This window comes from Tricharina praecox, assembly GCF_024521635.1.
Source record: "Tricharina praecox strain CBS 144465 chromosome Unknown BZA05scaffold_32, whole genome shotgun sequence".
NCBI classification, from domain to species: Eukaryota; Fungi; Ascomycota; class Pezizomycetes; order Pezizales; family Pyronemataceae; genus Tricharina; species Tricharina praecox.
Window position 1 is genome coordinate 339,992 of NW_026250434.1, and position 26,305 is coordinate 366,296.

At 55.3% G+C, this 26,305-nt stretch overlaps 9 protein-coding genes across 9 annotated transcripts; 7 read left to right on the top strand and 2 right to left on the bottom strand.

Moving 5' to 3' along the window:
- Positions 1 to 867: 867 nt before the first annotated feature.
- BZA05DRAFT_410573 (uncharacterized protein) lies at positions 868 to 1,975 on the top strand. Its single transcript, XM_051484918.1, has 3 exons — positions 868 to 978; positions 1,001 to 1,713; positions 1,800 to 1,975. Exons 2-3 carry the CDS (start codon positions 1,113 to 1,115, stop codon positions 1,958 to 1,960), a joined length of 762 nt encoding a protein of 253 aa, XP_051335701.1. The 5' UTR covers positions 868 to 978; positions 1,001 to 1,112; the 3' UTR covers positions 1,961 to 1,975.
- A 2,065-nt stretch (positions 1,976 to 4,040) lies between these two features.
- Positions 4,041 to 7,545, top strand: BZA05DRAFT_343520 (ras guanine nucleotide exchange factor domain-containing protein; the record flags this gene model as incomplete). The annotated part of the gene is made up of 4 exons (XM_051481083.1): positions 4,041 to 4,637; positions 4,731 to 6,929; positions 7,001 to 7,217; positions 7,271 to 7,545. 4 exons carry the CDS (start codon positions 4,041 to 4,043, stop codon positions 7,543 to 7,545), a joined length of 3,288 nt encoding a protein of 1,095 aa, XP_051335702.1.
- BZA05DRAFT_439160 (uncharacterized protein) lies at positions 7,521 to 8,007 on the top strand (the record flags this gene model as incomplete). The annotated part of the gene is made up of 1 exon (XM_051486527.1): positions 7,521 to 8,007. A coding segment is annotated over exon 1 (294 nt), but the record flags the coding sequence as incomplete, so codon positions are not given.
- Positions 8,008 to 11,098: 3,091 nt separating this feature from the next.
- On the top strand, positions 11,099 to 12,696 carry BZA05DRAFT_181146 (uncharacterized protein). Its single transcript, XM_051479302.1, has 2 exons — positions 11,099 to 11,252; positions 11,311 to 12,696. The coding sequence occupies exon 2, from the start codon at positions 11,350 to 11,352 to the stop codon at positions 12,292 to 12,294; it is 945 nt and encodes a 314-aa protein (XP_051335704.1). The 5' UTR covers positions 11,099 to 11,252; positions 11,311 to 11,349; the 3' UTR covers positions 12,295 to 12,696.
- A 12-nt stretch (positions 12,697 to 12,708) lies between these two features.
- BZA05DRAFT_410587 (uncharacterized protein) lies at positions 12,709 to 13,698 on the top strand. Its single transcript, XM_051484919.1, has one exon. The coding sequence runs from the start codon at positions 12,829 to 12,831 to the stop codon at positions 13,405 to 13,407; it is 579 nt and encodes a 192-aa protein (XP_051335705.1). The 5' UTR covers positions 12,709 to 12,828; the 3' UTR covers positions 13,408 to 13,698.
- A 390-nt stretch (positions 13,699 to 14,088) lies between these two features.
- Positions 14,089 to 16,934, top strand: BZA05DRAFT_343619 (Dcp2, box A domain-containing protein; the record flags this gene model as incomplete). Its single annotated transcript, XM_051481090.1, has 6 exons — positions 14,089 to 14,255; positions 14,340 to 14,382; positions 14,435 to 14,929; positions 15,000 to 15,566; positions 15,744 to 16,112; positions 16,293 to 16,934. The coding sequence occupies 6 exons, from the start codon at positions 14,089 to 14,091 to the stop codon at positions 16,932 to 16,934; spliced, it is 2,283 nt and encodes a 760-aa protein (XP_051335706.1).
- A 142-nt stretch (positions 16,935 to 17,076) lies between these two features.
- On the top strand, positions 17,077 to 17,541 carry BZA05DRAFT_181163 (uncharacterized protein). Its single transcript, XM_051479303.1, has one exon. It carries the CDS (start codon positions 17,219 to 17,221, stop codon positions 17,507 to 17,509), a length of 291 nt encoding a protein of 96 aa, XP_051335707.1. The 5' UTR covers positions 17,077 to 17,218; the 3' UTR covers positions 17,510 to 17,541.
- Positions 17,542 to 17,568: 27 nt separating this feature from the next.
- Positions 17,569 to 19,938, bottom strand: BZA05DRAFT_181166 (YAP-binding/ALF4/Glomulin). The gene is made up of 3 exons (XM_051479304.1): positions 19,751 to 19,938; positions 19,564 to 19,686; positions 17,569 to 19,505 (listed from the first exon to the last, which is right to left on the bottom strand). The coding sequence occupies exons 1-3, from the start codon at positions 19,817 to 19,819 to the stop codon at positions 17,574 to 17,576; spliced, it is 2,124 nt and encodes a 707-aa protein (XP_051335708.1). The 5' UTR covers positions 19,820 to 19,938; the 3' UTR covers positions 17,569 to 17,573.
- Positions 19,939 to 20,173: 235 nt separating this feature from the next.
- BZA05DRAFT_477143 (uncharacterized protein) lies at positions 20,174 to 25,499 on the bottom strand. The gene is made up of 13 exons (XM_051488291.1): positions 24,755 to 25,499; positions 24,501 to 24,653; positions 24,357 to 24,451; positions 23,604 to 24,302; positions 23,289 to 23,552; positions 23,174 to 23,232; positions 22,765 to 23,122; positions 22,629 to 22,710; positions 22,263 to 22,580; positions 21,788 to 22,210; positions 21,541 to 21,728; positions 21,370 to 21,484; positions 20,174 to 21,313 (listed from the first exon to the last, which is right to left on the bottom strand). The coding sequence occupies exons 1-13, from the start codon at positions 25,433 to 25,435 to the stop codon at positions 20,303 to 20,305; spliced, it is 4,446 nt and encodes a 1,481-aa protein (XP_051335709.1). The 5' UTR covers positions 25,436 to 25,499; the 3' UTR covers positions 20,174 to 20,302.
- Between the last annotated feature and the right edge of the window lie 806 nt (positions 25,500 to 26,305).

Sequence of the window (26,305 nt, forward strand, 5' to 3'; positions counted from 1 at the left end):
ATACCGGTGGTAGAGTATCAACCACCGGTCACCGCGACGGCCAAACCCGAGCCTCCAAACCCGACTCCGACCCCCACTCCGACCCCCACCACACTAGACCACAGCACACCAGACCACACCAGACCACACAATGAACCCCACGCCCATGCGGGTATGTCCGGCCGGCTGGCTGGTCGATTCTAGCGAGCCCTTCGAGAAGCTGACTGTGGCTTTTTTTTGTTCTTTCTTTGCTGGTGGGGGTTTGGCAAGATGTGGCTGAGGTTCCGCGGGGGTGGTGGGTGGTGGCTGAGGCAGGATGGTGAGTGAGTGGATGAGGCCGTTTGGGGATGACGACGAATCCGGGGAATCTGGGGAGGAGCGGGTTTATCGTTTGTTGGGAGAGACGGCCTGGGAAAGCAAGGAAAGCAAAGAAAGCAAAGAAAGCAAAGAAAGCAAAGAAAGCAAAGAAAGCAAAGAAAGCAAAGAAAGCAAAGAAAGCAAAGAAAGCGAAGAAAGCGAAGAAAGAAGATGGAAGAAGAAAGATCCAGACAACACAGCTGTAGGTACTCTACTCTTCTCTACTCTACACTACTCTTCTCTACTCTACACTACTCTTCTCTACTCTACACTACTCTTCTCTACTCTAGATGTACTGATGCAGGTGGGAATACATACCCAGAGTAGGTATCATGCGGATGCATACGGTACTCACCTCTTCCTATCCATATCTCTCTCTCTCTTTTCATATGGCCAACTGGCTGGCTGGTGTGTTTGTTGGGATGAAAAAAACCCCCCAGATGGACGAGCTGTCGAGACTCGAGACATCTGTGCGCTGCTTCAGGACTCAGGAGATGAGAAAAGCAAAGGCAAGAAAAGCAAAGGCAAGAAAAGCAAAGGCAAGAAAAGCAAAGGAAGCATGAGAAGCATGAGAAGCATGAGCTCAGAACCCAAAAAGAAAGGAAAGATCTCGCACACACAAACGGCCTAGTCAGGAAGGATGGAAGGAAGGACATGGAAGGAAGGAAGGAAGGACATGGAAGGAAGGATATCTATGCATAATATGTATCAGCCTCTTTGGGCGGATTGCTTTTCCTGGCGCTATTGCGGCATAGATAGGTGGATGGAATCTGGATATGTACATGGCGACAAAGCTGCCAGCGGCAGCGGCACTAGTTAGCAGTTCCCGCGGCGGGCGGCAGTTCAGCGCTGCACACTTTGGCAAACACATCTTCAGCCATAAAAGTAGAGTACTGGGCACCAATCGCATAGAGTGTACGTTTGACGCTAATCAGGCAATACATACCGTAGCATTTGCATTTCCGGAGACGACTATTGCGACGGCGAAGGCGGCGGCGGCGGCGGTGGGGCGCGGCGGATGTGTGTGGGATGTGTGTGTGACAAGATTGGGTCGCAGAGGTGATCTTGGTAACCTATGTTATGCAGTGATATCACTTAGGTATATCACTTGGTGGCGAAGGATGAGCGCAGGTGGTGGTGGCCGTGGATGCGGATGCGGATTCATAAGCTGTCACTCCTCGCCAAGCGGTTGGATGATGGACTGGATCGGGGTTGCCACCGAGCTGATTCGCCATTATCTAATGGTCGCCGGCAGTTACCGCTATTGCCGCCGCCGAATGGCCCCCTTTGTGTGTGCGCGCGCTGGGCAGCAGCCGCACTCACTTGCCATTTTCTTTTCGTTCCTGTTCGTTGGGTATCTACACAGAATACGGTACTCTACAGAACGTTATCGTTTATCATGGGATCTGAAGGTTGCTTGCGGCAGTGGCATGGGCACGCCACCAACTCCCTGGGTGGACTACCTGGGTGGACTGGTCCGCTCGACGGACGCGCTAATGCGATCCCTCCCCGTCGGTTCTCACCTCACTTGATCCCATCCTTCTCGCGCAGCAGGATGGAAGGGAAAGGAAAAGTGTTCCAGTCTGTGCGTCGGTGGTGCAGAAACTTCGATTCGAGCGCGTGAGGGAGTGGGAGGGAGGGAGGGAGGGAAGGAGGAATGGTGGAAGGAAGGAAGCGAGGAAAATTTCCGCGGTGCTCCTTGGGGATCCTTGGGGAGGAAAGGGAAAGTGTGTCTGGTGCGCAGATGCAGATGTTTGGATTCTCAGTCGCAGACGAGGCGTTTCAAGCACTTTGAAGTTGTGTGGCCCGTCCGCCCAAACTTCTGGAGAGAGGTCATCGTGTTGAAGGCTTCATAAGCCGGGCTTTTTCGGAGCCGTTTCTCGCTGGCTTTTACCGGGCAGATCGCGAGCCGTTGCTTCGTCGAGCGTGAGAGGCAAAATGGCGGCCGGAAGATGTCAGAGACCTTCTCCAGCAGAGTGGCGTTTTCGCTCACTCCTTCTTTCCACCGATTTCCTCCATCGTATTGATTTGCTTTTTTTCTTTTCTACCCGGCGCTTTTTCTTTCTTTTCGCCTTTGCTTTCCGCCAGGTGCTCAAATAAACGTCGACTTTTGGCGCGTCGTGCTGCGTGTGAACACTGAACAATAATCGTCTCGTGGCAGTTAGCCGTGCGTCGTCATCTTCGTCCTCACCCCTTTCTTCACACTTCTGCCTGCCTAGAGTAACCTCGTTGCCTGCCTGCTTGCCTGACTGCCCGCAACCCTTACTTCAGCTATCCCATCCTACCGCCGTTAACGCCCGCCGCCCTCCTCCTGAGCCCTTCAAATCCACCACATCCGCATCACATCCACATCCATATCCACATCCACATCCATATCCACCTCCATCACCGTCCTCAACCTGTGTTGTGTGCGGCCCTTCATGCCACACTCACTCTAACAGATTCCGTTTCGCTTGGGCCACATAGACTGGAGTATATATCTTTGCCTGTCTTTTGCGTGTGTGCTCGATAGGCCCGCTTCGCCCGCCTCATCACGTTTCCCCGCCCGTCCCCCCCTCCCACTCCCCCCCCACTCCATACTCATCCTCACACTTCCCCCCCCCCTCCCCCCGCACCCGCTATCAATCGGTAATCATCAAATCATATATCGAGGATCGTTGTTGGTTGGCTGCTATTGCTACTATTACTCTGCTACCCACTCCCACTACCTACTCGCTTTGCCAGGAGTCGACAACCCCGCCTTCTCCTATTGGCGCCAGCTCTCCTTCTCCCTGAATGCACCCTACACTGCACGGCTGCTGTTCTGCACAGGTACAGCAGTAGACGGACGTACTGCGACCCACCGTGCCTCGGCCTCCCAGTCCACAACCATCTCCAAACAATTCATACTACCGACAGACGGACAGACACACTCGCAGACGGACGGACAACAGACACACCCACCGCGCCGCGTAACTTGCCGTCGCGAAACAGTCGTTGCTTGCTCCTCCTCCTTGCGAAACTCGAAACTCAGATCTCCGGTTAAACTCTTCAGCTTGGTCGCCATTCTCGCTCGCTCGCTCGCCCCCCCTCCCTCCCTCCCCCCAACAGGCAGCAGACACGCCCGCTGCGTGTGGACACTGACCCCGACCCCGACCCTGCCTGACCCGAGCCGACCACTTCGAGCCGACCCCCTTCGAGAGCGTCCCCCTCGATCGAAAAAAGAACCTCCCCCAAACTCCTCCTCTAACCGCTCACCACCGCCCTACGAAACCATCGTGCGAACCGGTCTCCCGCCCGCACCATCGCCACTCGCGATCTCTAAAGTGCACCACCCGAAAACGGAGCTTCAACCTCCAAATCGCGACCGGCCCTCCACCCTCGACCCTCCCCCCACCCCCCAAAAAGAAACCCCCCCCTCTCGCTCGCGCAACACAAAGTCACCTGTTATGATCGCAACTTCTACAGCTAGGAATTCACGCTCTCATTCGCATCTGACGACGACGGCTTCTTCGACCTTCGATCGCGCTAGCAGCCACGACCGCAGAAGACCCGCGAACCGCTACCAAGGAGGCGGTGGTTACAACGAATACAGTGACAGCGAAAGCGACAGCAGCAGCACCAGTTCCAACGCGCGCGACCGCTCGGGTTCGTCTGCTACAGCAGCGCAACTTCTTCGCCAGCGGAACATGATTATGACCAGGGTCGAACGCGAACGATCAAGGATGTTTGTGCGCGCCCTCTACGACTACTCGACCGAGGACACGACGAGCTTGAGTTTTCGAGCCGGCGATGTGATCCAGGTACTCAAGCAGCTGGACAGCGGATGGTGGGACGGGATCGTGAACGGCCAGAGGGGTTGGTTCCCGAGCAATTATTGCATCCTGGTCCCGCCGGGTGAGACGAACGGGGGCATGCTATCGGATGATAGCGACGACGGCGACGAGGATGATTCATACGACGAGTACGATGATGGCAGTCAGTCCAGCGACTCGGAACGGGGGCTGGCCTCTCCCGGTCTGCCCATGGAAGGTACGAACATCGGCAAGGATGTGTCAGGCCTCTGGGTGCCACAGGCGACTCCGCACGGTAGGTTGTATTACTTCAATCTCGAAACCGCGGAAACGCGGCAGGAGCTGCCACTCGAGGCGCCGACCTCGACGACAGAGACCGGGCCGAGGGACACCACTCGCGTCATTCCCGATCAGACCAGACCACCGCCGGAACTGCTGGCGAGAGGCTACGAAAGGGATGATCTGCGAAGCGACGATGAATCGGCGTCGGATAAGGGTGGCCGCATGGTCGTTCTGAACACCCCAACGGTTAGTTCTTCTGCGCGGCAAGGGAGAAGGAGGAGGGGGAGGGGGAAGAGTGGAATGTCGTCGCTAACGTGCATCGATCACCAGGGTGAGGAGCGCGAACGCAGGGGAACCATTTCGACAGAACGAGTATCGGACGCTGCGACTCCGATGGGTGGTATGGATGGCGCGGTCAATGCAGACCTTCTGCATGCGAACTCGCTCTCCGCCGTCGCGAAGAAGAAGGTCGACATCTACCTGGGTACACCGCAATTGCGCGGCGCAGCGTACGAGTTCTACAAGGACGTCGGCCCGCCGATGCCGGAAACCTGGGACGAACTCATCGACAAGACCAGCGTCTCCGTGGAACGGTTCCGACGTGTTGCGGGCACCTATCAGCATGCGAAATACTCGAAGCGGGCCGAAGAGATCGCCGATTGGCTGTGCCTCGTGATCGCGAGTGGATCGGGAACTACGGACACACACTCGGTGCAGCCTTCGGTGATTGCGCGGAAGAAGGAGTTGATGCCGCACTTCCGACACTTCATGGCCGCATTCTCCAAACTCATCCTGTCATCTTCCGTCGCATCTACGGACTGCGGTCCTTCCGATACCGAGACCAAATGCCTGACGGAGGCCGACGAGGTTTTGGTCGGACTCTTTGGCTATGTCGATGTCGCGAAGGAGATCACCGAGGGAAAACTGCCGCGGATCAAGCCGGGATTCATCAAGGGAAGTACTCTGGCGGAGGGGTGGAAGCCGGCAGCGAGAGCGCTCACCTCACCCGAAACCCCCGGCAGCCCCAAGTCGCCGCACACCCCGGTCGAGCAGTCCCCGGTCGGAAACAAGCCCGGTCATCTCGATTCCGCGCTCGTGGAGGCGATGGAGAAACTGGATGGTATCATCAGGCCTGCCGTGGTGAAGCTTGAGGCTTCGCTGTCCTGCAAGATGGACGTGGTTACGACCGCGCAACAGCAGGAAATCGGCACGAAGGTTGTTCTGGCGGCGCAGAAGGTATTCGAAGCGATGCGGAAGTACTTCATCTTGCTCAACGGCGTCAACATGTTGCCGCAGGCCGCGTCGAGTCCCACCCTTGTGGATTTCGAGATTCAGAAGCAGCGACTGCGGGACTCGTACGGAGAACTCGCTGCGGCTTGCATGAACGTGACGGCGCCTCTGGCAGACGAGTGGACGGTCAGACGAGGGGAGACATTGGAGGAAAGGCTGAATGGCATCCGACAATGCATCAGGGATTTCGAGGGTGGAATACGATCGCTGAACTTCACCACGCAGCTGCTGGTTGGCGAGCTGGAAACCCAGAGTGCTAAAACGACCGACGACTTGCGCTGGAACCAGCCAAGCGACCTGTCCCCCCGATCTCGACACACGCGGGTGGGATCGCGACAACTCTCTGCGCCGCGAGCCTCGGTCGTGGGTCAAAACGGCCAGTCCAAGGTTTCGAGGTTGCTCGGTGAACAGCCCGTACGGCCGGAACCTCAGGCGACTCGGGAAGGGCAGAAGTACCTGCAGCGCGATCACGACAACGAGATCATCTACGGAGCCAAGGGCCATGTCAAGGGTGGAACACTCTCGGCTCTGGTCGAGTGTTTGACCCGTCACGACACGCTGGATTCGGGCTTCAACACGACATTCCTCCTCACGTACCCTTCGTTCACCAATTCGTCGGAATTGTTCACCGAGCTGGCTAAGCGGTTCACTATGCAGCCGCCGGCTGGCATCCAGGGAGACGATTACGATTTCTGGGTTGAGAAGAAGCAGAGATTGGTTCGGATGAGAGTGCTCAGTATCTTGAAGGTGTGGCTGGAGTCGAATTGGATGGAGGCTGTCGACAACGAGTCTAAGCAGGTGCTCAAGTCAATGCACACCTTCGCCAAGGATGTCATGCTGCCCGTTCTGCCCGGTACCAGCCAGGTCTTGTTGCTCATCGAGACACGCCTGCGCGGCCAAGAGCCGGAGAACAAGCGCATGATTCTGACCATGTCCTCGCAACCGCCTCTGCCGATCCTCCCCCGAAACATGAAGAGACTCAAGTTTCTGGACGTCGATCAGCTCGAGTTTGCGCGCCAGCTGACGATCATCGAGGCGAGATCATACAGCAAGCTGAGGGTTGTGGAATGTCTGAGCAAGGGATGGAGCAAGTCACCACAGCCGGGTGCAAAGGACCCTGCAGAGAACATCAGATCCATCATCATGCAGTCGAACCAACTGACCAATTGGGTGGCGGAGATGATCCTCACCCAGACGGAAGCGAGAAAGCGCGTTGTCGTCATCAAGCATTTCATTGGTGTGGCGGAGGTAAACCGACACCCGTGATCACTCGAGAGTATAGGGTTGCAGTTGCTAATTGCGGGGGTGGTGATGCATAGAAATGTCGTCTACTGAACAACTTTTCGACACTCACTGCCATTTTGGCGGCGTTGCAGACCGCGTCGATTCATCGCCTGAAACGTACATGGGAGCATGTGCCGGCGAAGTCGCAGATCACCCTGGAAGGACTCAACAGGCTCATGGGTGCCACCATGAACTTTGCCGAGTATCGTGAGATGCTGCACATAGTCAACCCGCCCTGTGTTCCTTTCCTTGGTATATCTCCCGTTTCCTGATGCATGGTGGCAAATTTACTAATTCCGTCAAAGGTGTTTACCTGAAGGATCTTACCTTCGTTGCGGACGGCAACGAGGACTTCATCAAGGGGACCGAGCTCATCAACTTTGGCAAGCGTGTCAAGGCGGCGAACATCATCTCTGAGATCCAGCAATACCAAGCGGTGCCGTACCCGCTGACGACAGTTCCGGAGCTGCAAGACTACATCATATCGAGCATGCAGCAAGCACGCGACGTCAACGAGATGTACACGGTGTCACTGTCTCTCGAACCGAGAGAGAGGGAAGATGAGAAGATTGCAAGGTAGACCGCCGCGATGCCTCCTCCTCCTCCTCCTACTACCTACCTACCTACCTACCTACCTACCTACCTACATGAGAATGCCTCTCTGACGGCCCGTCGTCTGCAGGTTGCTTACGGAATCCGGGTTCCTGTGAGTGAGTGTGAGTGTGAGTGAGACTTTGCTAGGGGAAAATGTATCTACTACTATGTTTCTGTTCTCTCTTCTCTTCTCTTTCTCCGATTCGATTCGATCCGATCCGATCCAATGGGCTGTCTGGATCCTTTTTTTTGGTTCTTTTTTGGCAGATTTTGGGGCCTGTTTTTTTTCCTTCGGATTCTTTCTTATTCGCAATGTTGGTTTGTTTCTCTTTTCTTTTCTTTCTTCCACCATACAATTTATATATAAGCCGACGATATTATGACGGGTGTTCTTTTTCTTTCTTTCATTTCTTTCCATTCATTTCATTTCAGTACATTTCAGTACATTTCAGTACATTTCAGTACATTTCAGTTACTTATTTTGCAGCCATTTTATTTCTTTCCCCCCATTATTTTTCTTTTATTCATTTCTTCTTTCGCGTCATTGTCATATCTGGGGGTTTACTTTATACTTGCTCTTTTCGTGTGTGACGATTTTTAGTTTTTTACTTGATGTGATGGGGGATGAGGACGGGGACGGGGGACGGGGGATTGTGGTGGTGGTTATGGTGGCGCGGAGGCGAAGCGGAGGGAATGGAAGGCGAAGGGAAGGGCAAATGGAAGAGTTGGATGTTGATCTGTTGGCCACATATGAGGGCGAGGGATTGAGGGCGAGGGAATTGGGGGCTATGAAGAGGAATTGGGGGCGAGGATTTGGGGAGAGGGAGAGGGAGACGGGGTGGGGGTGAATTAGGGGTGAATCGAAGATCTTCGTCCATCTGTGTCTGTGCTGAGTGCTGAGTGCTGAGTGCAATGCTTGCGTGCGGCGGCGGTGATGTGGTGATATGGTGGTGGTGGTGGTGGTGGTGGTGGTGGTGATATTTTGTGACTGGGATGGCTAGGATGGGCTGTGAAAGGGATGGGCTGTGAAAGGATGGCTGTAATTGGGCTGTGAAAGGGATGTATTGTTGCACGTTGCTGGTAGTTACGAGCAGTGGTGCACCTATTGTACATAGGTAGGCTGTCCCAAGCTGTTTGATAGACCACGGGCCCACGGCCCACGATAGCCACTCAACGTTTTGGAGATACGCCCAATAGGTAGCTGTCCCATGTTCAGAAGAGTAGAGCACCTACACGCAGACGAACCCTCATGCTTTCCCTCTCCATCATCGGCCCTGCATAGAGCGTCTGGCGGTCTGTAGTCACGTTCCCAATGCCCATGGAGGACTAATTACTCCATCAGATTCCTGTACTCAACATGTACATCTTTGTACCTCCAATATAGATGTGAAGTGAAGTGAAGTGAAGCGGCGTGAAGCGTATAGTAGTGGATTGAAGCAGAGTAGGTAGAGTAGAGTGGGGTCCGTGCAGTGCAGTGCAGCGCAGAGGGTTCTTTCTGCCTGCTTGTGGATGCTTGTATGCATCTACTTGTGTATGTATGTAAGACTGCTTCCTAGGACCGCTTTCTTCGAGGGGGGACGATGGAGGGATGTGGTGAATTGGATTGGATGGATGGATGTGAAATCGCCACCGTTGGGCAATGGGGACACTCGCAGCAGCAGCAGCAGCAGGGGAGGGCTATGATACGATGCGGTACATACGGTATGAAGGGTAGAGTGGAGGTGCTTGCAGAGGTGCTTGCGGAGCGGAGAGGAGGTGCTTGCGGAGATGCTTAGGAGGGGAGCTGAGGGCTGTAGATTCGGGGCGGTCAGATGAATGGCTCGTATCCGCCCCCACCCTTCCGCCCCCACACACCTCCCCTTCCGCAGCTCCTCAAGGCACGTGCTCGCGGATATCTCTCGCCTCTTGCCTCCTGCTCTTGCCGCGTCACTTCTGAAGCTCAAGCCTCAGGGGACAACCGAGTCCCGAGTCCAGCCATACCGGCCATAGGCGCAAGGAAGGAAGAAATACCGTGCCACATCCCAACACAGCCCCCTCCACCCTCCACCCACTCCGTCACTCGTGACGGAGATCGGAGAACCTACCCACCTACTAGAGTAGGTACTCTAGTTGTAGTTGTAGTTTTAGGTGGTAGTTGCGCCCACACCTCCATCCGGCTCATTTAGCAGCCCCATACTTACCACACCATACATCTCGTGCGATTCACTCGGTTGGATGAGCAGCCGAATCGTATCTATTCCATCCTTACACCATGCCAGAGTTCGTGCCGCTTTTTACACTTTTGCACTTTGTGTCTTGTCTTGTCTTTTGTCTCGTCTCGGGCTGGGGTGCCGATGCTGGTGCTGGTGGTGGGTGGTGGTGGTGGTGCTGGTTGTGGTGGGTGGAGGCGGAGTAGAGAGAGGGAGAGAGGGAGGGAGGGAGGGAGGGTGAGTGAGTGAGTATAGGTAGTAAAGTCACCCGTGTTCGAGAGAGCTCAGAGAGGGGATGAACAGGTGGAGCTCTGCAGCTCCTGAGTCCTCTCGGCGGCGGCGGCCTCCCTCGCGTACCTACTCTACTCGACTATACTCTGCCCTTTCCCCGTGGGGGCGGGGAACCACCAAATGCGCATCCTTTCTCCGCTCCCACTCTCACTCTCACTCCCCGCCGATCCTCCCGATCACTCATCCATGATCCAACGTGCAAATATCCTCCCTCGTTCCCTGATTCCTCCGTGTAGTAATATGGCCCCCATCCTCCAAACTCCCAACTGCATACATGATGCATCTACTATCCACCGTCCGCCATTCACAAGGCCTCTACACACCTACACACACACATACGCACAAACTCAGATTCCGAACCCGACTGCGCGAATGCTCCATCTACCTACATACATATAGTGGCTCATCGACGGTCTAGGTATTGCATAGGAGTGTATAACCACCAGTCCAATATTTCGATGCATACGGTAGATACGGTACTGTACTGTAGAGTAATCACAGCCTACAGGCTACAGGAGGCCAATGGGTTCACCGGAAGGGGGGCCGAGAAGCAGGGGCTAGGTAGGTAGGAGGTAGGTAGTAAGCGCCATGTTACACCACACCACACACGCACTCGACCAAGCGTCAGGCGTGAGGTGGCGTCTAGTTAGAGTACTCCGGCTCGCCACTCGTATGTAGGTAGAGTAGAGGACGGCTGGTTGGTTAGCGATTACGATGCATAGGGGGAGGGGGAGGGGGCGCCCCAATCCCTTGCCTATCATAGGCGAGCATCCAATGGCAGCCGCCGTCGATCGGAATGGGGGTTTGGGTTTGGGTTTGCGCTCCAAGAGTCCAAGCAGCAACGGCCGTCGCATCCATCCACCCATCCATCGAGTGCCCCACACGTTTCTGGACACTGGCGGTTGCTTGCTTTTTTGGAATTGCACTTTTGTGCTGGTGGTGGTGGTGATGGGTTGGGTTGGGTTGGGTGATGGGTTGGGTTGGGTGATTCAGCTCTACCTAGTTTCTGTTCGGATCGTGGAGAGACACAGTGGCGAGGATGGATTCCTTCTTTGGGACCGTGGATGGACCGTGGATGGACGGTGGCCGACGGTATTTAATACCAACCACCGTGCACTAGCTACCTAGCCGTGATCTTGGGATTCTTGCTTCGAAATCGAACGGAGAGGAGACGCTTCAGCCTTAAGCCTTCAGGTACGTTTGTCGGTTGTGTGTGGGGGGCTCCCACCCGCGATGTATAGGAGGTATGCATAGCTGAACGGAATATGCAGACAGAAGACCACTGTTCTGAAAAACTGTCCATAATACCTATGGCGAAGCTCAAACAACCAAGCACCGCCGCAGCAGCAGCGGCAGCAGCAGCAGCAAAGAAGTCTTCCGCTTCCAGCACCAAAAAGACCATCGGGAAGGGCCGCAAATCCGTCTCCAGCGCAACGGTCACTTCCATGCGGCCGCAAAAGAGACCGTCGTTCCTCCTTCCCGCCCCACCGAACCATCCGCGAACTCCAAAACCGTCGTATCCCTTCATCACGACGACGGTGCAGAACTACCACCATCCGAAAGACGCCGGCGCGGGCTCGGACCCGAGCCCAGCGCGGGAAATCAAGCAGGAAGACGCCGCCGGCCATGGCGCAGAGGAATCCACAGTCAACTTCAGCGTCGTAATCGACGTTTCGGCCGACAAGGCCAGCAGCATCTCCAGCACCAGCGGATACGCGCGTGGTCCCGGCGGCAAGCACTCCCCCCCAGCTTCCAGCACCCGCATCAGTAAGCCGCACTCCCCCGCGTCCTGGCACCCGTCAACCATATACACACCCCCACCGACCCCGCGGCGCCTCGCGGCCAACGCACTGAGCCGCGAAGTCCTAGCCGCAGGCCGCACAGAGCGGCTGCACATAGCGCGGGGCCGCGACCAGCTGGTGGAGCGCCTGGCGGTCGACGCGGTCAACACTTCCGCCACAATCCACGACTCTGCGCGCCGCAGCCGCTTCGATACAAATATCGAACATGTCATCGCCCGCTTTGCGACCGAGGCTGCACAGGAGGTCGATCGCCTCGCTACGAGGTATCAGCAGCTCGCTGCGGCGGTGTTTTTGCAGGCTATGCAGGGGAGGGATGAGGCGCTGGGTGCAGCGGGCGCGGGTGCCGCTGGTGCGGGTGGGTTGGTCGGGTTGCCGCTGCCGCTGTCAAATAGGGCCAGGAAGGAGGAGGAGAAGGAGGTTAGGGATGGGTGGTTGGATACGGTTTTGGGGTAGCTATGGTGGTATATATGCATACATACGGTGGTTTTTGGTTAATTGCGCTCTCGAGGACGGTCTTTTCGGGTGGCTTGATCGTGTTTGTGCTCGCTGTCGCCTGATCTCATCGTTTGCTCGGTTTTCGTGATGGATGTGAATCTTCACATTGGTATCGGCGACTGCCTACCTAGGCGTGTAGTGAAACTCTGTGCATGTCTTCTTCTGTTGTTTGATTTGATTTCGTGAGTAGTAATTGTGTGCTGCCAGCTCCAAGTTGCTTTCCTCTCTCGAATTATTGGCCTTGCTGGTGAATGGAGGATACTCCACTCTAGTGAGCTCGAGTCGGGATAGCCGGGTGGGAAGGAACTACGTTTCGCCTGTTAGCTCCGTGGCGGGCTCGCTTCTGGTTGCATTTTAGCCTCCCAAGTTACATCACCAGCACTGTCACCCCACCACCCCACCACTCCGTCAATCCGCGCAACCCCACCCTCAAAACGCAGCATTCCCCCCATTCCCGCCCAGCAATCACGATCTACACACATACACGGACAGATGGCGACTCCGGAAACCTCCTCGACCGCCTCCCCCTCGGGCCCCGGCCGTCCACTGGACATGACGGAGCTCCTGGAGCGACAGAACGACTACCTCGCGCTGCGGCACAACGTCGCGATGGGGATGCTGATTGTTGCGCCGGCGCTGATCGCGCTGCCGCCGCGCAAGCTCGACATCTACACCGCCGGGCTCGCCTTCACCTGGGTGTTCTGTCTCAACGAGGTGACGAAGCACCACTTCAACGGCGCGGGGATCCTGCGCGTGATCGTGGGAAAGCGCGAGGGCGAGCTCGAGGAGCAGCAGCGAAAGGAGAAGGAGTTGACTACTGGCTGGCGCGGCGAGGATGTGCATGCTACCGCCAAGTTCTTCAAGGAGCGCGAGGAGGAGGGCCTCGGCATCGGAGAGATCATCAAGGAGAGCGTCTGGGATGTCTGGCAGCAGAGGGGCAGCCGCAAAATCACCCCCGAGGAGGAGGCCGACGAGGAGCTGCCGCTGAAGGAGAGGGTGCTGAAGTATGAGAAGGAGATCAGGGAGAAGAAGGAGAGGGAGGCGGTGGACGAGTTGACGAAGTCGACGTAGGCGGACGAGGAAGGTGGTGGAGACGATTGTATGATACGGACCGGAAAAGTGGGGGTTTTCATTTATCTACTTTGCATGGACTGACTGTATATTACTCTTATCTTATGACGTCGATCGAATTGGTTCGTCTGGAGGCTGCGGAAATGGTTGGTGATCCCCGGATTGAAGAAACCTAACTGCCGGTACTTAGTCAAGTTGCTTTCGCGGTGAAAAAGACTACCATCAGTGACTCCCGCAGCAGATGCTTCACAGAGTGCTTAGAGCTAAACTGATTTGCCCTACCGAATTGCATCTTCCCTTCCCGCCCAGCAATGATCTGGGACCTGGGTGCATCAAGCAGCAGCACGTGATGCGGCTCTGATGGTCCGGGTAAACACCATGGAGGTTCAGTTAGCGTGACGCCACAGCCATGGAGGGACCCTCAGGTTGGACGTTGCATTGATCTTTCACAACAAAGAACACAGCCGGCCAACCAGAATAGACCGACCGGCCAACCATCGCCTCGTATTTCCCCCGCATCAGCAAGTTCACCCAAAATTACAGCAAGCGACAGCCAGCCTCGCTCGCCGTACTCCACTACGACACTCCTGTTACCCTTGATTCGCCTCGACCAAGCTCGGCCCAGCACCTCTACCCATTTCATCTATCGTTTCGCTCGCGCTTGGCGTCGTGAATGGCTAGATGGGTTCTACAGCCGCTACTCATGTGTGTTTCCCGCGCGGCGGAGCTCTGCTGGCCAGCTGGCTGGCAGGCTGGAACGGCAGTGGTGTTGATGCTGATGTGTGTGTCCGTGCGCAGGTGCTCAGCACGTCTACTCTCTCCGAAATCCTCGATGATCTGTGTATTAGGTAGCACTCTCTCCGGCTAGCTAGGAAAGCAAGTTGCGTGCGTGCGTGCGCGTAGGGAAAAGGGCACTGATTTCGAGGCTGCAGATTCCTGATATTCCTTCCGGAAGAGGAGTTGAGTTCGATTGAGGTAAGGCAGTTGGCAGCTACCCCGCCATCCTCGCAAGGCTGACGGCGTCCAGCGAATATGCTTCCAGATCGAAGAGGCCCATTGGTTCTACGAGGACTTCATCCGCGAGATCAACCCGGGTGTGCCGAATCTCCATCTGCGGCAGTTCATCCACCAGCTGCTCAACCACGTGCCGCGCTCCCTAATATCGCACATCCCGCTGTGGAAGACCGAGACCGCCTTCACCGAGTTCATGTCGTATAAAACGCGCGTGCCCGTGCGTGGCGTCATCATGCTGAACGTCAACATGGACAAGGCGGTGCTCGTCAAGGGGTGGAAGAGCGGCGCGAGCTGGAGCTTTCCGAGAGGAAAGATCGATCAGAATGAGGACGATAGGGATTGCGCCATCAGGGAGACGTATGAGGAGACCGGCTTCGATCTTACCGGGATGGTCGGCGCGGAGGATAAGATCGATATCAACATCCGGGAGCAGGACATGAGGCTGTACATCGCGCCGGGCGTGCCGGAGGATTTTAGGTTTGCGCCGAGGACGAGGAAAGAGATTAGCGTATGTGGTTGAGGTGGCTTCTGTGTGTAGGTTTTTTTGTTGTTGCGATTCTGACGTCACACTCGCGTAGAAAATTGCCTGGCACAAGTTGTCGGAACTTCCGGGTTACTCGGCGAAGAAGGGACAGCGAGAAGAGAACATTCGCTCGGGAAAATTCTTTTTGGTCGCACCATTCATTCGCGAGCTGCGTAAGTGGATTTCGACAAACGGGAAGCAGTGGCTAGAGCAACAGCAAGGAGCTGCAGCATCGATACAGAGACAACTAGCGACAGCAGCTCAGAAGCTTGAGCTTGGAGAAGCTACATTGAAGGCAGAGGAACCTCCCCTTTCACCCCCGGAGCCCGCACCACCAATCACGCAACCAGAAGACTCAACGACAAGCTTGAAGAACTTGCTGGGCATTCCCGTGCAGCCAGAAGCACCAGCCATGACCGCAGCCGAGCAAGACGATGCTTCCAGAAGACTCAGGGAGATGATCGGTGGGATTTCGCAACCGCAACATGCCGCTCCTACGGTGACCAACGGATCCAACAGGGGCGATCCCCTTTCGGAGAATCCGAATGCGAAGATGCTTCTTTCAATTTTACAGCCCTCCGGCCCAACCACATCATCCCATCATTCCCCTCCATCCCATCGTGTCTCTGCTCATCCAAACTTCATGGGCTTCCCACCGACCGGTAACCAGAACCAACGCCCCAACTCATCGACCCCAATGCAGCACCCACCTCCACACCCGCTGCAAACACGCCCCTCCTTTGGCCCGATGCTTCAGAATTCACAGGCTTCGATGCCTTCGCCCGGTGGATGGCAGCAGGGACAGCAACAGCGCATGAACACATTTCCTTTGCCTTCTCCGCCACCGACATCACGGTTTGGCCCGCCGCCGTACCCGCAGCCGCAACAGCAGCAACAGCAACGAGGCGCCCCGCTCCCGATGAACCAGTTTTTCGCGAATCCGCCGATGAGCATGGCGCAGCCGGGGGTTCAGATGCCCCAGCAGGGAAATATGATGGCGCAGCATGGAAACATGATGGCCGGGAACGCGATGCTTCAGCATTTCGGACAGCGCGACCCTCCGACGCCGGTGGATTCTTTCCATCCGCCGCCACAGCAGCAGATTCGACATCAGGATTCTGGGCAGGCGGGAGCTTTGCTATCTATTTTGAAGGGTACTAGGACTCCAGTGCAGACTCCGCCGGTGGCGCACTGGCAACCCGAACCGAATGCTACTGCGACAATGCCGTCGGAGCCTCCGCCGCAGCAAGCAGCTCTTCCTTCACAGAAAATAGCGCACCCGCAACTGCCTCAGAAATCTCAGATGCAAGTGCCCAAGCAGATGCCGCAACCATCGGGACCTCCCAAGAACCCTATGACCCCGCCCCCGCCATCCCGTCAAGCAGTCTCAGGCTCCAATCCGGCACCACTTCGGTCACCGCCACCACGCGGACCCAAGGTTCAGACCTCGCAGCGCAATTCTCCCCAGCGCCAGCAGCCGCAGCGGCATAGAAACAATCTTGCCAACAACCGGTCTTCCACTGCTGCCCCGGTGTCGCAGGCCTACCAACCTCCTCCTCGTCCGACGACCACCCAACCGCGTCATCATACCCCGCCACCTCCTTTGCGCCACGGAACGCCCGTCGCAATCGATCACTATGGAGCCCAAAAGACGACCGCTCTCCCAACCACCAACTTCGACCGCCGCGAATCGGTCAGTGGCGAGCGTGCGCAGACGCTTCTGGCGATGTTCAGAAAGCCCCAAGCCCCCGCGTCGCCCATGTCTATGCCCATGGATGAGGCCGTCATGTCGAGCCCTGAGATGGAACAGCGCAAGCCTGTGCAACGACCACCGCCGAGACTGAGCACAGCTGGTGTTGGCGCTTCGTCTGCGCGTCCGGGTCTTGCCAGAACGCCCACGGGATTGGCGAAAGCCAATCTGTTGGCATACCTGGAGGGTGTCGCGAGTGAGAGGAACGATGGTGGTGGCGGCGGTGTGCCTCTTTCGTAAGGGGACTGTGACCATGCTACGATATGAGATTTACGTTGTGATGTAACTTGTTTTCTTTTTTCTTTTTTTTCTCTCTTTCCTTCTTTCCCGTTTACTCGTTCGTGTTTTCAGTCTCATGATTTTTTCGTCTCGTTTTCCCTTACTTACCTCCTATGTCCTATCCAGTTTTGCTACTTTTATGACTTGTTGACGGGGGTTGCTTGTCCTGTTCTGTCCTGTCCTGTGTTCTGTTCCTTCTTTACGCTTGTCTTTTCTGTCTTCTGTCTTCTGGAACGAAATGGAGTATGAGCGGTTGGGATCTGATTCTGTGTGCTTTGTTTTTCCGTCTCATGTTCTTTTGCCCCTCCACCCCGCCCACTCATATCGTCGGGCTTAGGATAGGATTGGATTGGATTGGATGGATAGGTTCGGTTGGGTTGGGTCTATGTGCAGTGTCATGGCGTGTTCCCAGGCGGTGGGAGAAGAAGAGGAAGAAGAGGAAAGGATTGACTCGAGGAGAGTCAACAGTGAGTTATCAAAGAGAGAGTGTTCTGATCATCAGTAATAGTATCGTGAAGACCCCAAGTAACGCTTGAAAGACATACGATGTAGATGGTATGACTGGTATTTCATCTCCTCCGGCTACCTAGGTCTAGGTACTTAATCGACGATTCCTCCCCTCGCCTCCTGAACCCGTTGCATCGTCATCTCCACCAGCTGCACGTTGACCCCGTGCCTATCCCCCTCCGTCCTCTCCCTCTCGATGAACCTGTCTAGCCGCTTCCTCACGGGCGCCAAAAACCGGGTCTCGACCTTATCTCCAAAGGCCTTATTGGCAGCACCGAGTCTTGCGGCGAGCTCGTGGTTCAGCAGCAGGAGCAAGTAGAGATTGATCGTTGCCGCGAAGCGCGGGTACAGATCTCTAAACTTCTCCCAGGCCTTTGCGTCGTCGTCGCCGAGGGCGATTTCGAGGTCGGGGAAGAGCTGCGCGAAGATCTCGGAGAGACACAGCGAGGTGCCAAAGATGCTGTTTGGAGTGCTGGGCACGGATGCGCCGTCGCGCAGCACGGGCGTGGTCGCGTGCACGATCTCGTCCTTAAGCATGCCCACTACGGCGCCCTTGACGGATTCGAAGGGGCAGTGCTCGAGCGTGTCGCGGAAGTAGGCTAGGCGCACGGCTTCGGAGGGGTGCGCGCGCAGGCACAGCGCGACGTGCGTGTTGGCTAGGTACCGGTGCGAGGCGGAGGAGGCGTTGGTGCTGATTACGCTGAAGATTTGGAGGTAGATGAAGAATGTTTCTGTCTTTTCCGGGAGGTCGCCGAGGGATTGCGAGGTGTGAAGGATGTAGAGGCCCAGGAAGAGGATGCTGTCTATTACGGCGGGTTTCGACTGGCCCGGGGCGTAGATCATGAAGGTTTCGGCGATGGTGGAGTGGTCGGGGTAGATTTGGAGGTGGGTGGTGTGCGGATCGGTCGAGAGTCGGTGCGTGAGAAGGAACAGCGCGCCGTGTTTGGAGAGTGGGACGTCATCGGCGGCTTTCGGCGCGGGGATTTCGCTGTGGTCGTCTTCCTCGTCGTCGGTGAGGCCGTCGGCGCCGGATCTGCACAGGTCCACGAGCTCTTCGGTTTTGACACCGAGGCTCTCGCACATCGCCACAATCTCGTCGACAGCTGCTCTGACATTTCCCTGCGCTGCGCGTGCATCCCGCTCCTCGTCGATGAGCGTGCGGCCGTTCGGGACCTTGAACTTATCCGGGCGCAGCACTTCTTCGTCGTACTTCCCAGCCCATCCAATGTCCAGCCCCCTCTCCTCCACATCGTCGAAGCCGCCGCGGAAGGCAGGGTGTAGCTGTTGCACATCGGGAGAATGATGATCCTCGCTCGTAGACTGCTGTTGCGGATGGTGCTGCCTCTTCGTGCGCAGCAGGTAGCCGCTCAACACATGCGTCAAAAAGCTTGCGATGAGTCTCGCCTGCAGCTGGTCCTCCTTCGCCTCCGGGTTGACAGTCTGCAGGCTCGCACTGGTGCTAACCCTCGGCGGTAGCGGCGGACGTTTCGTTGCAGTAGCCGTCTCCTTCAGCTGCGGCCGCACCCCCTTCAAGAACTGCAGTAGCCGCTGAACAACTCCCGTCACCGCCTCAGCATCCACCACCTCCACCGCCTTCGTAAACGCGATCAGCAGCGTCGACAGTTCCGTCGAAAGGAACTTTGACGGAAATCTTGCCGCAATCCGCGGGTGCACCGTCGTCAACGCCGACAGCAGGTTGTTGAACTTCCTCGCCGCGTTCTGCGCATACAACATCGGATCTTCTTTCTTCTGTAGTTCACGTTTTGGCACGATATCATCCTCCTCGTCGCCGGAGTGCTCCGCCTCATCCTGATCCTCATCCTCGTCATCCTCCTCCTCAGCGGGACTCCATGACAGACTCGACAGCCCAGTCAACACCTTGATGTACACCTCCCTAGGATTCCCGATCGTCGCAGAGTAGGCGATAAGCTGTTCGGCGATATCAACGGTCTTCGGGAGCGGGGAGTCGAGGTATGGTAGAAGTACGATGACGAGGTCCCAGGCGATGGAGCAAGACAACTCCTCCTACAATGCATTAACACCAACCAAGGGGGTGGAGGAGGAGGAGAGTAGGGGGTAGTACATGTGCTTCCAACACCTCCTTCAACACGCTCAGGAACTGGTGCTGGTCCTCGGGGGACAGTGATTCCAAAGACCAGTGGATGTGCACGTCCAGTATCACGGAGAAATCGATGAACTCATCTACCTATAGCTTCCCCACGACAGTCAGGAAGGTTCCTTGCTTGCGTTTGGCTGGGGGACAGACATACCGACAGTTCGTCGGCTGCAGAGCGGATAGACGCGATGGCCTTGCTGAGCGTTATTTCCTCTCGCGACATTTTTCGTGATGCGTTGGGGGAAGGGAGGTTATGGTGGTGACGATGATGATGGCAGGTATGTAGAGTACCTACTTGAGCCTTGAGGAGTTGGCAAGCTCGATGCAAGGTCGAAGGTGGGGTGCCGCTTGATTAGCGCCATCATTAGGGTTTATCTACGTAGCCAAGACGACGAACAGGAATGTGAATTGGAGATGGACAGGGGGCACTGCACAGCGGGGTTACGCTTAGTTACATGTACATAGATACAGGGAATTTGTGGCTGAAGAGTGATGAAGGTGTTGGTGGGATAGCATGCACGTTAGATATCACTCGTGGCTTGGCTAAAACATGTCAAGATGAATGGGTAATGGTAGGGTTTGGACTTTGCAAACACAAGCGAGAATGGCAGCATAGCCATAGTGAAGTAGAAAAAAACAAATGTATCCTCTAGTACGTGATCCTTTTATATCCTTCCCAAAACAAAACTTTTCCCTTGCAATCACTTCACTTCTCCGCCCCCTCCTGTCGACAGGCCTCATACAGCACCACAGCCGCGGCTGTCTGGACGTTCATGCTCCTGGTCCTTCCCTTCTGCGGGATCTCCACGCACCAATCCAGCTCACCCAACAGCTCCGCTGGAATACCGAACTTCTCCGTCCCCAGCAGCAACACCGTTTTCTTCGGAAACCTACACTCATCCTTCCCCAGGATGACACTGCGGTCCGTCTGTTCTACACCCACGGCGGTGTACCCTGCCGCGCGCTTCTCTCGGAGGTAAGCGGCGATCTCGGGAATGGGGACTTCGACGAGGTCGAGCCAGCTCTCGGAGTGCACTGAGACGCTGGTGAATTCCGACGTCTTGGTCGATGACAGGGAATTGAAGGTTAGTGTGTGCACGCCCATGATCTCGGAGACGCGCGAGACTCCGCCGAGATTGAAGTTGTTGTCCAGTAGGGAGGCAACGAGTATTAGGTCCCTGTCCTCGGTGCCGACGGCAGTGAGTGCGGTGGACGAGGGGTCTGAGGCTTTGGTTTGGATCGGGGCGGTGGAGGCAGCAACGAGGACTTCGGAGTCTTGGGGGTGGTATTTTACTTTTCCGGAGTGCTGTGGGCGTCCACCGGTTGGCGGTGGGGTGTTGTCTTGTGCTTCGACGCCTACGGGAGTATGACGGGTTCTGCTTGAATCTTTAAATTCTTCGCCGTCGAGCCCAAGGAAGGAATCGGCGGGGATAACTTCGACTTCGTCACCGCCCTTAAGATAGCTGCCGGAGAAGATACCTGCGAGCGTGAGGTTTTCTACACCGTCGAAGGTACGGTAGTCCTTGGCGTTTTGAAACTCCTTATAGTAGGCCGAGTTTGTGACTGCCTTGTGGACACGCTGGAAGAGCGGGTTGGATATGAGCTCGGTGAATCCGAAGCGCTCTGCATCTTCCCAGAACTCGAGGGTCATGGCGATGGCCTGGTGCCGGACCACGACTTTGGTGTTGCTTGTAAGTGGGATAGCGGTGTGCACCAGCTTTAAGAGGGACGTTAGTATGCGATGACTCTAACGCAAGAAGACTGGATACGTACCTCGGTGAAGTATTCCTCCTTCATGCCTTCCGGGAGCCCCCGTGCCACCATCAGTGCCACTCGTAGGAGAGACACCTGGAGTTTGGGGTTTTGGTCTTCAGGAAATTGAAGATGTCTATTCCGCGCATCCGTCAGTGCTGTAAATCATAAGTTTGCTGTACTGGTACTCACTTCCATAAGCAGTTCCGGTGCTCAAGAAACCTAAGGATGCACAGCGATATGATCCATTCAAAGAGAAATCTGTATCGAGGATGGCGTTCATGACACAATGCCTTATTGATGGCCCGATCCAGGAACTCCTCGGCATCCTCTTTCTCCACGAATCGTTCCAGGAGGATCAGCGTCTGCAATTGGGTATGCTGGAGAACTGTTAGCAATCCGCACCTCCGCCACTATAAACCAACGATTCGGCACTCACCTTCTTCCAAGCAGTCCAAATTGACATGCCCGCGAAGTTCTCCGTCCACGGGGAAAACAACTTCTCCCTGAGCGCCTTAACGAATTCAACCTGAACCCTATCCGTTTCATCCATTCTCGAGAGCATGTCAAACATGTACACTTGGGAGTAAATCTCACGGTCACCGTAGTACTCGGTGTAGTGATCGGTTCCTGGCGCAACATCGTCAAAGAGGATACTGAGGGGATGCTCCACAGTGAAGTCTTTGTCACAGTCGTTTTGCTGGTAGTTGACCAGCTCGATGACGATATCAATTAGCCATGGGGATTGGCCGATGATCCGGGGGGATTCAGGCGTGTGCATAAATGCCTTGCGGATTACATTGGCGATTGCTGGACGGATGGAACGTTTTCCGTGGCCAAGTCTCATGATGTCCGCGGCAACCTGTAATAATTAGCCCGACAGCCGCGCGCCCTTCTAGATAAGAACATCATACGATAGTCAAAGTTCCCCTCAGATCCACGTTCTCCACTGCATTCCGGAGAATGACAGGGTGGAATATGGTCTGAATGAAGCCAAGATAGACTCTGGTGAAACCAGAGCGCAGCGTGGCGGCATCGGCCGTCTCCCAGAGCTGCGATATCAGCGAATCTAGCTCCACAGCCTTGGTTTGTTGAGATTCAAGCAGCTGCTGAGGGAACTTTGTGGCAATCGTCCGGATGACATCAAGGGCATGGATGAGTGACTCGTTCTCGAGGAACCTTAGCAACCGGGGGAATGTGCCCAGTGTTTTGCAAATCGTGGATACATTGAGCTGTGGACTTAGTTAGTAGGGCTAGGAATCACAGATGAGAATACCAACCTCTTCCGAAGTGCTGATACTGTGTTCAAGAATGCGGAACATCGCACCGATGAACTTGCCCACAGTTGCTATCATCTCAACGCTGCAAAAGTTTAGCGGCCGGCCAAACAGGACCTTCAGAACACAACGGACTCACTTATCATGCTTATTCCGGCCTAAGGGAGGGATAGGAAAGGCGTCGATCAAATCCACAACATCGTCCACACTTGGCTGCGCAAAAGAAGTCCCACTCATGAGTCTGATAGAATTGGCACATATCAGAGCCCAGTGGGTCCTCTTTTGCTCTGTATTCTGCTCATACTTGTCGCCCTTCGATTCCTGCAGCGAACGCCAGCGAAAGGAGAAGATTGCTGCCAACGAAGTGGCGCTTTCTTGCGCTTCTACCGGCCACTGCTCCAAAAGGGAGGCAATATCCATGTCACTCTCGGATGGAGTGTGATGGTTTTCGAAAATGTGAGAAAGGATACTCCCAATGTCGAAAAGCCTGTTGACACCTGTGATTGTCTCAGTATAAGGCGGAGCGGGAGTGTGAAGGACATTATTACAGCCAAAAAGTTGACGATTGCTCAGGAGGATAGTCCAGAAGCTTAGCCTTGGCTGCTCTCTGTGGGGAGTTAGCCGGGATGAAAGAACCGGGGGACAAGCCACGACGGGGCTCACGTCTTAATCTTCAACTGAAAACGCTGGATCCAGGCGTCTGGGGATTCGAGTTGCTCCACGCTCCGGCAGCCCAGACAATACACTGTAAATGCTCCTTGTAAAAGCTCAATCCTCGACGGCGAACCTTCCTGTCCGAATGCTAATCGTTCGACATTGTCGAGTTGCTGTGAGTCCAGTAGAGACTTTTCAACCCGTTTCTGAACCGTGGACAGATAGTCCTCGGAGAGAAGATATTCCTTCTTGGACACAACCTCCGCCAGAGCACTACCCGAATGTCAGTGGGTTCCAGGATCTATGACATGGACTGTCACTCACGTCCAAAATTCCGCAAACCCAACTTTATCGATATCCACCGCTAGCAGCAGCCTGAGTACAGCGGCCAGGCACACATCGACCTTCAACTTCGTAAACCTCTGCATCTTCGCGATCCTAACCAGCAATCTCAGGTCTTCAGTCCCAAAGACTCTTTCCGCACCCACTCCTTCCAAAAGCCCTTTCAAAATCCACGCCCTAGCCGGCGCAAACAGATTATCTTCTCGCTCATCGATCCACACGAGGATAGCCCGGGCAATGTCCTGCTTCGATTCCACAGCGTCCACGACTCTTCCCAACCATTCCGCAAGCTGCGTGCCGTGCTCACACTTCTCCGGTGTTGAACGGCCGATGACGAAGTTTGCCGCGTATGCGGCATAGGGGAACAATACGTCCTGTAGAAGTTTCCGGCCCTCGGGTCCACCGAATAATCGACCTAGTCGCTTTGGCTCAAGGGATATCATGATGTCCCAGAAGCCGCGGGATACACCGCCGCTGCCAGACTGGAAACCGAGGGTGACGAGGACTACCATCCATGACGCTGGGATGTGCGAGGATCCATCGAGTAGACGCTTTAGATCCGGTGTTGCGTCGCGGAGCTGGTTGGGAGAGGTGGATAGCGAAACGATTTCGATAAGCGTCGTGTACTTGTTCCACGATGCGGTGATAGGTCTCTGGTGCTTGGGGTCAAATGTGAAAGTTCTGCCGGTATTAGATGCATGTATGAGCTAGGGAATGACGGGACGCAATAAATACCTGGTGTCCACAGGCTCTAGTGTCGATGATATGGACTTCATTAGAAGGTGGAGACTGTATTTCCTGCGCTCGGAGAAACCGGTGGCCAGGCATTTCTATAGCCGTGAGCAGCGGCCGCGCAAGCGGGACAGCAGGGAAGCAAACCTGTATGAGGGTCCAGTAACTATCGTTTCCCAGTATTCCCTGGCTTGGACGTACACCTTCGCCGGAGGCCGCAGCCCAGCGCAGCCACACGGCCAAAGCCAGATCGACGTGAATTTCGGCAGCCACAAGTCTACTGAGTCCGTCCCATAGCAGCTACAATCATTCACAAAGGGAAGCAAGTCACGAATCAGCTTCCATTCTAGTCTAAACGAAACGTTTATTTATTATCGCAGCGGAAAATATGAGATAACTACCTGGAAAGGCTGCACAGACGTGGGGAAATCATTCAAGAGCTGGCACAAAGCATTGCTGGCGGCCATTGCAATACCCAGATCCCGCAGCGCCATGAGGCCTAGCAGGTGCACTGGCAACATTTCCCCGACGAGCGAGGGAGATACCATCGGATGAGCTGCCCGGAGCCAATCCTTCTTCAGGAAGACGAAGTGCCAGAATCGTAGCAGCCGGGTCACACTCTTCTTCAAGTCCTGCACCTCCTCCAATGCCAATGGGATATCACTTCGCGAGCCGGACAGATGGGTCTCGAAGAACCCGCTGAAGTCGACAGCAAACCCTTCGTCGCTGCTCACGTTCGCGTTGCTCTGTTCCTTCAACAGCCTGCCTGTAGTCGTCAACGTCACATCCAGCAATCCTGGAAGCAGGTCATCGTTGGCCAATTCCATCGCCAGCTCAAAGTCTTTGGAACCATCGTTCAAGTCCGCCGACAGTATCAGCGACCGAACGTAATCTTGGAGAACATTCTTTGCGGCCGCGTCGGGAGTGGCGCGCAGGAGTTCGGCGAGAATGCGCGAAAGCCCGGCTTTCTGTTCGCTCGAGGTAGACGGGGAGGAGAGTTGCGAAATGATCAAGGAGGTCGGCGACGAGGACGGAGACTGATTCGATACCAGAATTGCGGCCAACGTGCGGTAGACGTCCATTGTGCCAAATGCGTGACACAGAAGATGTAAATTCGCGAAACATGGTGGGGTGGTGGGGTTAAGGCTCTGCGGCTAGTGATCCGAGTTTGCAAGGGAAGTCATGGTCACCATGCACGTGCACAAGCGCATCCTTCCGTCACCGCTGACACTGCACGCAAAGAATCCGCAGGCGTTTATAATTACGGCAAATAGATACTTGCGGGTATCATTGAATACAGATAGCATTAATTGTTCCACAATTTTGATTCAAAAATTGCGGTAACTTCACAAAATGTAATCACTGTCCTCCCTGCGCGGGGATACCACACTGTCCTGATTGTCGATAGCGGGGTCCCCTACAGCCCCTGCTCGTCCTACCGCCGGTACGACTTGTCCTCGTATGCCGTCCTATTGTATCAGGCCTACCTCGCCGCGGATTGCACACTATTGTTGGGGAGTGTTGGTGGAGCTGTTGGCGGCAGGAAACGAATGTGGTATGTGGATTAGTAGTGGGCATCAATCGTGTTGGTGGGCATGGCGGGGTCGACTACCTTCTGAATGAGGAGGTGGGGGACTTGAGCTGGCACCCACAGGTTTGCTTCTTAGGTCGAACGTCTATTGGGTAGATGATGAGAGAGAGAGGGGGAGAAAGAGGAGGTAGAGGTTAATAGTCTATTCTGTCGGTGAAGGAATCTTGTTTACTGTCCTCGGGCATTAATAGGCTGAGTTGACGAATAACCACGGAAGGATGGATATCATGAGGAGAGATATCATGGTATAACCTCGGGAATGGATATGATGGGATTTAGGTTTTCTTTATATACTCTCTCTGAAGTCTGTTGCCCGCTCATTCTCATTCGCTTCTCTATCTAGCAAATACTTCTTTATCTC

Bases quoted from the DNA above. Each gene is read 5' to 3' on its own strand.
- BZA05DRAFT_410573 (XM_051484918.1), top strand. From the start codon at position 1,113: ATGTACATGGCGACAAAGCTGCCAGCGGCAGCGGCACTAGTTAGCAGT. The intron at 1,714-1,799 runs CTACAGAACGTT...TGGGTGGACTAC, and splicing joins TCTACACAGAATACGGTACT to CTGGGTGGACTGGTCCGCTC.
- BZA05DRAFT_181146 (XM_051479302.1), top strand. From the start codon at position 11,350: ATGGCGAAGCTCAAACAACCAAGCACCGCCGCAGCAGCAGCGGCAGCA.
- BZA05DRAFT_410587 (XM_051484919.1), top strand. From the start codon at position 12,829: ATGGCGACTCCGGAAACCTCCTCGACCGCCTCCCCCTCGGGCCCCGGC.
- BZA05DRAFT_181163 (XM_051479303.1), top strand. From the start codon at position 17,219: ATGAGCGGTTGGGATCTGATTCTGTGTGCTTTGTTTTTCCGTCTCATG.
- BZA05DRAFT_181166 (XM_051479304.1), bottom strand. From the start codon at position 19,819: ATGTCGCGAGAGGAAATAACGCTCAGCAAGGCCATCGCGTCTATCCGC. The intron at 19,687-19,750 runs GTATGTCTGTCC...GGGAAGCTATAG, and splicing joins CTGCAGCCGACGAACTGTCG to GTAGATGAGTTCATCGATTT. The intron at 19,506-19,563 runs GTACTACCCCCT...AATGCATTGTAG, and splicing joins AGGAGGTGTTGGAAGCACAT to GAGGAGTTGTCTTGCTCCAT.
- BZA05DRAFT_477143 (XM_051488291.1), bottom strand. From the start codon at position 25,435: ATGGACGTCTACCGCACGTTGGCCGCAATTCTGGTATCGAATCAGTCT. The intron at 23,123-23,173 runs GTAATAATGTCC...AGACAATCACAG, and splicing joins CAATCGTCAACTTTTTGGCT to GTGTCAACAGGCTTTTCGAC. The intron at 21,314-21,369 runs GTACGTATCCAG...TCCCTCTTAAAG, and splicing joins AGGAGGAATACTTCACCGAG to CTGGTGCACACCGCTATCCC.